This window comes from Leptopilina heterotoma, unplaced genomic scaffold, assembly GCF_015476425.1.
Source record: "Leptopilina heterotoma isolate Lh14 unplaced genomic scaffold, ASM1547642v1 Lhet_228, whole genome shotgun sequence".
Lineage (NCBI taxonomy): Eukaryota > Metazoa > Arthropoda > Insecta > Hymenoptera > Figitidae > Leptopilina > Leptopilina heterotoma.
The window spans coordinates 1,252,285-1,263,593 of NW_025110946.1; the positions used below are offsets into that span (position 1 = coordinate 1,252,285).

The window sequence follows — 11,309 nt, forward strand, 5'->3', positions numbered from 1 at the left end:
TGTCAATTTTTTAACTTCAGCCTTACGGGTTTGTACAATATCTTATTTTAAAGAAAACGGGTATCTTTTATATAAATAAATTATTAGAAACTAATTTCCAGATATTGTAAATTTCATTATATACAATTCTTTTTCTAATGCGGTTGCAGTGTGACTATTATAATGAACTTTATTTGAAAACCCTTTCACTTAATTTAAAACAATTTTAAAAATTATATGAACAAAAATACTGATAACTAACGTGGAAATAATGAATACAAGTTTTTAAAAACCTTAAAGGGAAACATTTGTAACCAAAAATTAAAAATTGCGTATTATTTTTTTACTTAAAGTTCATTATATCCTGAACTTATTTATATGATTAATTTCATTAAATTTTATATTTCGTTCAATTGACAGACTAATACATAAACGATAATATTCTAAAAATCTTAAATGGTAAAATACATACGCTAAATTATTTCTAAGTACGCTCATAGGAAAATAAATTTTAATAAAAATTCACTAATCACGAGCAAGGAAAAATGATCCTAAATCTAGAATTAACCACTCATAATAATTATGTTAACCTTATAATTCTGTAATCACGTGGACTAGATTCTGTTAAAAAAAAACATTTATTTTTTTCGTTGCACACTAACTGCAAATTTAAAAAAATAGAAGCAAAACCTGTCACAATTTTATTTTATGTTTTGCAAATTTCTTACAGAACTAAAAAAAAAATTAAATTTTCATTTTCAAAAAGTAAATCCAGAGGCGCAGCAACTATCTTTTTGAAAACTATATGTTCCTTAAATTATAAACTAAGTGTTGTTTGATCATACAATAAAAAAAATTATGATATTAATTATATATTTTTTATTTAAAGCACAAGTGAATTTCAATTTGAAAATTTTTATATTATTCAAGGGTAACAACTTATTTTTCTCAAATTATTTTAGACACTTCTCTTACTTTCATACATACTTGAAAAAATTTATTTTAATTCAATATTTTTTAAATTTTTAAAATTTTAATATAATTTTATGTAAAGTTGAAAATTTTTAATCCAATTATCTCAATTTTGGTACAGTAAAGGGATTCTTAATTTTTAACGTCAATGAAGCTCGCAATCTTTAAAATAAACAATTTGAAGAAAAATATTTTTCTCTTTAAATAAATTTACTCCCATGGATTTTCATTATTTTCCATTTTTTAAATAATTTTAAAATAGTTAAAAAAATATTTTTCACCAATTTTAATAATATATGTCTATATTCAAAATTCTAAAACAGCAAAAAAAAAAGTAAATTGGCGTCTCAAAACAATGGTAATTTATATAAGTTGAAATTTCCATGGTGCTTCTTCTTAATCATGAAGGAGGATAAGCATATGAAACGCCTATGGCATATATTGCGGAAAAAGTTGACTTGTTACAGCGCTCACTGTGGTAAATTTAAATTTTTTATCTATTTGGTCACGTGAACTGATGAGAATAATATAAATATAACGTAAATATTTTTGAAGTGAAGAGATGAATAAATTTTTTATATTAACATAATGTAAATTTAATCATGAATTTAATATTTAATACTTACTTTTCATTTATATTTCCAATTTCAGTTATAAAACTCCTTCATGCTCTTAACATAACCTGATACTACTTTTTATATAATATATTGTATGAGGGCCAATAAATATAGGTCGTTTCGTCTCCTTATCCCCCTTCATGTTCTTAATAAAACAACAATTTTTTTAAAACTAAACCTTTAATATTGTTACGCCACTGTGTATTAAAGTGAATTCTGCCAACTATTAAAAAACAAATTTAGTTTCGTATCATTCATTATAAATTAATCATATCTTTCAATTTGTTCTCTCCCCTTAATATTCAATATGTGACCTGGAATGAGAGATTTCAATGTAGTTATTAATTTAAATAATTACTATTAATTGTCAAATAAATAATTTGTAACTGACAATTAACTTTGAATTTAATTAATAATTATTAATGATGATTATGTCAATCCGTCATTTTTAAATTTTATAAAACATGAAGATAACAATCACTCTGAGTCAAAGAATATAAAATAAGCAAAAGACTATTCTTCATGTTTCGGCAGCACAGTTATAAAAAAATCATTACATTATTAGATATTTTTTAAATATTAGGTGTAAATATTAATTTGGTAATTTTTGTGTCCCCTTTTTAATATTTATAATAACATTTTAAAAAATTAAAAATAATGTAATGATTTTTTTATAAATATAGTTCCTGAAGAGGACGGCTGTGCTGTCGACTTATAAAGAATACTATTTTATTTACTTTAAATTCTTTGACTCTGAGTGATCTTTATCTTCATGTTTGATGTTTTATAATAATAAATTAATAATTATTTTAAAACATCGCGACCTAAATAAAAGAATTGGTTTATCAACTCATATAAAAAATATATCAAATCTAAATTTATGACAGTTTAGTCGGTTTTCTCATTACAAGTCACATATACAATATTCACAAACGCACTTTAAACCATATAATTAATGGTAAATAAAATTGAGTACCTGCATGCAACAACTCAACTCAACAGTGAGTGGCGCAGAGGCGATCACTGCTCCCCGACTGTTACTAGCGCTTGCGTCCGAGCGCTCGGCGAGTTGTTGCATGCAGGTACTCAATTAGGAAATAGAAGATTACGTAAAAGAATAACGAAGAGCAAGCAATATGTTTAGCTGCTCACAGCCAGTAGTGTAATTATTATTATATTAATATCAATTTAATGTGGGTATAAGGCATTTACCCGATATTCATTTATAAAAAATTAATTCTACAAATTTTTACAATTTTCACTGGAGGCTTTCAACCCTTTAGTGCCCAATGCAACTATTTTTTCTTAAATCAAAAAATAATTTTTTTTAAATTAACCAAATATTTTATACACGTAAAATAAGAATAAATTGAACAAAATTAATTCCTGATTCTAATAAATACTTGTCTGGGTGAATGAATCAATTTTGCTTTCAATTTACTCTTATTTTAAAAGTAAACAAATAGAATGAAATGGTTGGTTCATTTAATCAAACTAATTTCTATATAAATATATAATATTCCAGATTGTTTATTCAGTTCTTTCTTAAGAGAATAAGTTGTTATTGATTAAAATTGCATTTTTTTAAATCCTACAAACGATGAGAATAGAAACAATTAATAGTGTATTTTGTTAAATTATTTCATAATTTTATCATAGTTTTAGAGTCTTGTTTGTATAATATCAAGACAGGGTGACCACTTTTTTCATAAAAAAAAATGCACGGTCAATTCCCGGTCATAAAGAATAACTCTGAAAATAAATTATTCTATGAAAGATTGAAAGAATTCCCGAATTTTCAGACAAAACTTTGACTTTTTCCCAAACTCTAAAAATATTTTAGTTTACTCTAAAAATAATTGAAACTCCAGAATATGTTTATAATATTTTTTTGAATATCTAACTGTAAAATCATTTGGAACTTAAATAGATTTTTTGAAATAAATATTTAATTATTATCCATTATTTTTTCAAAGGTATTAAGATTTTTAAAAAAATTCAAATTTTAAATCTTTTAAAATAGAATAATTTTTGAGAATTGTTACTGTAACTTATTGAAAATTATTTTCAAAATTTCAATTCAATTATTTTCTAGAAATTTGAACTAAAATATTTCTAAAAGACAATTTCATGAAATTTTGAATAATTTGAAAGTTTTTCAATTAAATATTATATAACTAATTTGAAAAGAAATGTGAATAAAAATGTTTCAAAAAACTAACTTATTCCAAATTTTCAATTAAAATCTTTTACAATTCAACTTTTTTAAAACTTTAATTTGAAACTTTTTAAAATTCAATTTATATTAATATTATAGTAATATTAATTTAATATTCTAAAATATTGAAAAAGTTGCTTATGAATAATTGTAACAAACGAATTGATATTAATGCAAAATACGGTTTTTTATAAAAAAAATTTCTAAGAAATAAAATTTTATTTATTTTTATTTTTTATTTACTTTATTTATTATTTAAAAATTAATTTTTATAAATTTCGTATCACTTTTGTTCTAATTAGTGCAAATTTTTACTAATTTAAATTTGTTTTGTGATAACATTATTGCAAAAAAATTTATAAATTGATTTATTTTTTACTATTTTATAGAATGTGAAATTTTTTCTCTTCCAAATTTTTTCGACGAATTTAATTAAAATTATATTTTGTTTAATTATTCTTAGAAATAAAAAGAATTTAAAATTAAATTTAATATTTTCTTTTTTTAAGTCTGTTACATTAAAAAATAAAATTCATAATTTTCTTATAATTTCTAGAAATTGAATATTTTTATAGTACTTTTGACAAAATTCCCTGACAAAATAAATCCCGGTCAAGATAAAAATTTACTGTCATTTTCTGATTTTTCCCGGTCTAAAAAAATTCCCTGTCATTTTTCTTGATTTCAGTGTAACTCTGGGCACTTAAGGGTTATTAACTTTCAAAAAAATTCTTAATAAAATATTTAAAGTGAAATGTAGTCTAAAATTAAAGAAAAGCTTCTCTTTCGCTTAGTATATTATTAAATGTGACAATTATCATTTTGAAATCTTCAGTAACAGTCAAGTTTTGGTTCACATATTTTGGATACTTTGCTACAACTATCACATAATTTATTCTCACTCTAATATTTATTTAAATATTAGAAAATATTTATTCCTATAATGATACTTTAGATGCAATGAAATTTTTATTAAATTGTAAGAGTCTCAATTTCAATTGAAATTGACCTTTTAAAATATTCCTCATTTTTATAAACATCAATCACATAATTATGACTGGTTTCTTTTTAATATAATCACGAATAAAAACTTTGATGCACTTTAGATTTTTCATTTTTGTAAAGAAAATTTAAAAAGTCCTAAATAGCGAGAAAAATATTCTTTTAAAAGATTGAAGAAAATTTCCTTTCCCCTAGAACTAAGATGGCATTAAATACCTGGTGTTTTGTGGTAAAATTTCATTCATGTTGACGGCTTGCTGTTGAAAAATACTAGCGTCTTTCAGTGCAGAAAAACTTTGGATGTGTTGAAGTAATGTTGTTTCTTGTTTAATGAAATTTCCATCCTTTAATACGAAATTCATGTCTTGTTTTGGAATGGCACTGGACATTTCGGCAATTTTATCAAGAGAATCTCTATCGGTGAATAATATGTCTTTTGTCTTGGCTTTGGTTCTCTTGATGCCTAAATGTGTTTGCGCGTGCTTATTTAAATGATCTTTCCTTGAAAAAGCTTTGTGACAGACGTTACAGGTGAAATTTTTATCACCTGAATGAATGACATAATGCCTTGTCAAATGTTCATTTCGTTTAAATGCTTTTTGACAAACTGGACATTTAAACGGTCTTTCATCTGAATGACCGCGCATATGTTGATCCAGATGTTCTTTCCTTTTAAGCATCGCACCACATTCTTTGCACTGATATTTTCTTTCCTACAAGATAAAAGTTATTTTATTTATTTTTTATTATTTCTATAAAACGATACAATTATGATAATGTATAATAATATTGATTGAATAAAAAAATATATGAATATTTAAATTTGTATACCTGTATATGGCCTTGAATGTGCTGTTCAATTTCACTTTTATCGGCAAATGCAAGATTACACTCAGGACAACAGTAAAGAGTTGAACCGTCTATGGCCATTGTGATTTTAATTTCTCCAGTTTTCGCCCTGAATTTCATCTTTTTTTCGGGTTTCGGTGATTCGGTTTGTATTTGTTGATCAACAATAACAGTCTGTGAACTACAGTCACTTTCTGATTGTCCCTCGATATGAACATTTAGATCACTGGGATTTATTGCTATCATCATATGATCGGGATTCATAAAATGATTTCCATTTTGTAAATGAGAATTTCGAAATCCTGCAACACTGGGAATATTAAGAATACTGCTTTGTGTTTGTTCAAGTTTTTGCTCCTCATCTTCTTTCTCCTTTTTTATTTGTTCACTTTGCAATTTAATTAATTGTTGTAACGTTGCAAATGGTAATGTTGTTGCTTGTAATTTTTGGAGATATTCTGTCATTGTGACCGTTTGCTGTTGAAGTTGTATTTGGCAATTCGTCTGAATAAGTAAATAATTTTTCTAAAGTTAATAACATATTATTTTTTATTCAGGTCTCGGATCGACTTTAACGAGCCAAAAAAGTCGCTTTAGTCGATTAAAAATAGGAAAAAAGTCGAAAAAGTCGTTTGTTTAATTCAGTGTTGTCACAACAAATTTTATTTTGTATTTTCCTGATTCTTCACTGATTTCTAAATTCAATTAATCAAAACTCGAATAATTTTGCTAAATAAATATTTGAATACTTCTCATTTCTTTTTTCGCGGGAAATAAAAATTTTTAAAATCTCAACTTCTGAAATTTATTAATTTCTAAAAATTATTTTTTATAATTCTGAACTAAACTTCATCTCTAAATCAATTATCTATATTAATTTTTAATAATTTTCTGAAAGTTATTCGAGAATTCAATTATTTTAATACAAAAATTCAATTTTTTATAATTGAAACTGTCCATTTTTCTTTTTAAAGATAGGTATTAAGGTAGAATATTTTCAAAAATTTTAATAAAGAAATTCTTAAAATTAATTTTTTAAAAATATTTCTAAATAATTTTTGAAAAAAAATATTTTTATAGTTACAATAGTACAATTAAAAAATGTGCAAAAAATTTAAATTTGGTAAAATCTTTTAAAAATTAATTGAAAATTTGGTAGTTTTTGAAAAATAATTATAATTCTAAAAACTTTTAATTTACTTTGTTCCAAGGTAGGTAATTGAATCTTAAAAAATTATGATAAAACAATTCGAAGAATTAGTTTTTTATAAATATTATAATGTAACTTTTCGAAAATAATTGAATTTCTAAAAATAATTTTTGTATAATTTAAAAAAACTAATTAATTTTTTGATGAATTTTAATTAAAAATTTTGAACATGATTTTTTTCTCCAAAATGTATTTATTTGATTTTTTGGAAATATTAAAAATAATTGGATTTTAAAAAATTAGAATGAAAAAATTCTGAGAATTAGTTTATTCAAAAATATTTTAATATTATTTTTACAACCTAATTTTCATTAATTTTCATTTTTATTAAATTTATACTTCAAGACTTTTCATTAAAATTTTCGAGAATTCAATTATTTCAAAAATTTTCAATTAAATTTTACAAAATTTCAATTATTCAAAATCTTTTTAATTGTATATTCCAAAAATTTAATTAGAAAAAATTAAAAAATTGTTATTTGGACTTGAAAGATACATAACTAAATAATTAAAATTCATAAAGAATAATATTATTATTACCGAATTAGAATTTCCAGGCACATTTTCTGATTTTATCTCCGCTATATTTGGAATAATTCTTAGCGGGAGACTGTTTGATTGAATGCCTAAAATTGAAGCATTATTACTAACTGTTTGAGAGTAGTTAGGAATGTTGATGGATTGAATGCCTTGTTTTTCGCAAAGTTGAATTAAAGTATTTGGATCTGGCCAGGTTAAAATTGATCCAGGATACTTGCTTGAAGAATTAACCTTTTAAAATAATTTTAAATTTAATTTATAATTAAATAATTAAAGTCAAGAAAATATTTACATGAAACTAATAGCAGTGATAATAAAACCGAAAATATTTTATTTTTTTAAAAACAATTGGAAAATTTAAAAACACTTACTATAAATTGTTTAGACTGATTTGTTGCTGAAATAGCATTTGCAGCTGCTTGTAAATCAGCGTTACTCGAAATATATCCTCCTGAATTTGATCGAGAAGTTATTTCCGAAAATTGTGGTAACGAAATTTGAATATTAGTTTCATCGGTGAAATTCATTTTCGTTAATGTATTTTAATAAACATAATCAAATTATTCTCATCTTCGTTGAAATGAACAAAAGATATATGCCAATCTTTATAACCTACAAACAACAATCATTCAGGGAAAGACTTCACTTAAAACCACTGACGTTTTTCTATTACACACGATATAACAGTCGACATTGTTAATAATGTTCACTTATCATCATATGCAATGTAAATTAATCTAAGTGATCAATTGTACTTATAATTAAATTAAATGACTGATTAATCAACACCGCATAGTACTTTATGCTTTACAAAAAAGGTACGCCGCGTTATGACTTGAGCGTCTTTTCAAGATGGCAGCAACTAGAAATGCCAACATAATAAAAGTAAAATCTGAATACAAAAATAAAAATATACAGTGGAACCTCGATTGTCCAAAGAACTAATTCAGGCAGTTATTTTCGTTTATATTTATGGAGAAAATATTATTTTAATATTGTTTTGCACTATTGAGTGGCATTTATTATTTATTATTTTTTATTAACTCGAAAAGTATCGAAAAGATTAAGCATCGGTAATATGAATAGAAGGGCGAACTCATGTTTCCAAATGAAATTGTAGTACATTAAAAATTCACATATACTTAAGAGATGGAGCTGCAGTCTGAAATTTGTTACGAGCGACTACCATCTCGCTCGTTAACTTTCGATATATCGATTTACGAGTTATCGAAGCGCGAATTATAACATTTCGTTAATAAACTTAATTATTTTTAGTATTTTCTCACGACTTTAGACAAATATTGACGAGACTAAACAAGAAAGTTTGACTATTGTAAAATATAATACTTCACGGTTTAATAGTTTCCAAATTCTGAATATGTATTTGAAAATCAACATTTCTTAGAATTGTCATAAATCAAGTAGAATAGCGAAAGAAAATGTAATCTCTAGTTTCTTTAGAGTCATAAAACCGAGAAGCCCTCGAAAGAATATAAAAAATATCTCAAGTGTCCTTTTCCATAGGACAATGCAACATGTGTTTACCATACTTGTGACCACAGAAATGGCTTCGAAAAGTCACGTACACACACAGTAAAAACAAAGTCTTAAATTTAATGGTGGCTAGTTTTAATTTTTGACTTATCTTAAGCTATCAACTTTATTTAATCATAAAAACTAACTGAAAATTAAAGTTAGTTGTACTCTTACTTAAATAAAACTCAGTTTGTAATTTATTTGTAATACACCGGACTTAATTTCAGATCCAATGGTATTAATAAAAAGTTGGATGAAATTAACTTCTAATAAGGTACGCTAACAGCTGACTGTAAGTCTGGCGAGGCTGAAAAAGTTGATTGTGACGTCACAAGGGACGCAATTTGCAAACGTGAAAAGTCTGAATAGCGCGTCGCGTCGCCGGTTTACTTTTGACTCGTGTTTTATTAATAATATATAAGTCCATAAATTTATTTATAATTGGTGAATCTTAGACAGAAAGTTTAGTTTTATTAGTATGTTAATATTTTAATTCGATTATAAACAAGTTTATAAACATTTTATAATTTTAATTTCACCTAATATATATGTGCATTAGCATTTAATTCTTTATCTTAAAGAGAGAAATTTCCACTGATAGTTTTAATAATTGTTGTTTGTTATAAGAAATTAAATGTGACATATGTTTATTTTAATAAAATTCAAGAATATGAACATACACTGTAAAAACAAAGTCTTTCTTTAAGGCGGTGTCAAAGTCGATTGGATTTTTGCATTGAGCTTCAATCGAAAAATCGCATCGACTTTGACACCGCCTTTAAGCTCGAAATTTGTCTTTTTTCAAGGTGTAAACGGAAGACTCCCCAATTGATACAAGTAAGGTGTTAAATAAACTGAAATTCAACTGTAAGCTTGTAAGAAGGCTGAAATTTGGCTAGATGGTTTGGCTGAATTTTAGCCTTCTTACTAGCTTACAATTGAATTTCAGTTCATTTAACACCTTACTTGTATCAATTGGGGAGTATTCTTTTTAAACTTCTAATCATTACTGACATTCAGCCAATATGGTCTACTTCCGTTTACACCTTGAAAAAAGACAAATTTCTGGCTTAAAGGAAGACTTTGTTTTTACAGTGCATAGACTTTCATTATGCGACGAACTTTAATTATCAATTGTATAATATGAACATTATGAACAATTGACAATAATATTATATTGTTGCTAATTATGCAATATGAATGTATTATTTGAAAATGATATTATTAGTAAACTTCATCTAATTGAGTGTTGTAATATTATGGTATTGAATATAAATATATATTTGTAAAGTATTAATATAATAATAATATTATATTATGATATATTATCAAATTGGTTATCGTTATAATTGTTATTTATATTTAAATATGATGAGTGCAGTATAAGAGATTTATTGTTACTAGATATGATGTAAATAATTAATAATTGTGTAATTAGTGTGAATGAAAAAGGGTTATGTTCACTTGTTGTGATACATGTTTTCAATACGTAGAGTATGTTTATACGTGTATTAGTGCAGTGCAGTGTTGGTGTTGTGATTCTGAACACTCCATAGACTTTACAAACTCTATAACAGGGCATGCGCAAAGATTTTGCCATGGACCAAGGGCTAAATGCTCCCTCACGAATTTAGTTCTACTTTGGAGTTCTTTCGTAATGTACTTCAGAGTAGTCCCAAAATAGCTTTTAGAATAACTTCGATTTGTGTAATGTTTTGACTTTAATAAATGTATTGGGTTTACTCGCGAATTTGGTTGGATTAATGATTAATTAATATTATTAATTATTAATTGATCCTTCTTATTCGTGAGGTTTTTCCCTCCGTTTTAACGGAAATTCACTTGTTTTATTTTGAATATTTCCGCCTTCCTTTTCAAAGGATTAAACCAAGATTGAACATCGAATCAAATCGCGGATTTTACGCCTGCGCGTAAATAACGTAACTCCGCACGTAACAAATTATTCTTTTACTACTAAATAAATAATAAATAACATATAATTTGTAATTAAAAATATAATTAAATTAATAGAAAATTTTACACTTAAGCAAAAAAATATTTTAAGTAAAATAGAACTTTATTTAAAAAATGATTAAATTGAAAAATTAACATTAAAACTTTTAAAAATTGAACAAAAATGAACCAACGCAGTCTGAAGGCCAACGCAGAATAGAATCTTTAAGGGTGCGATCCCATGTGAGCAGAATACGTCGACCGAAAGCAGAAAATTATGAGAGTGAAAAGAACAACAATATCTACCTATCTCTTTTGCACTCATGATTTTCTGCTTTCGGTCGACGTATTCTGCTCACATGGGATTGCACCCTAACCGGAACCGCAATCGTAAGCGTAAGTCTCACGTAAAGAAAACTTTACGTGAGAATTT

At 25.2% G+C, this 11,309-nt stretch overlaps 1 protein-coding gene across 1 annotated transcript; it reads right to left on the reverse strand.

Annotated features, from left to right (window-relative positions):
* Positions 1-4,568: 4,568 nt before the first annotated feature.
* On the reverse strand, positions 4,569-8,245 carry LOC122502344 (zinc finger protein 181-like). Its single transcript, XM_043612348.1, has 4 exons — positions 7,759-8,245; positions 7,388-7,618; positions 5,620-6,141; positions 4,569-5,501 (listed from the first exon to the last, which is right to left on the reverse strand). Exons 1-4 carry the CDS (start codon positions 7,912-7,914, stop codon positions 4,986-4,988), a joined length of 1,425 nt encoding a protein of 474 aa, XP_043468283.1. The 5' UTR covers positions 7,915-8,245; the 3' UTR covers positions 4,569-4,985.
* Between the last annotated feature and the right edge of the window lie 3,064 nt (positions 8,246-11,309).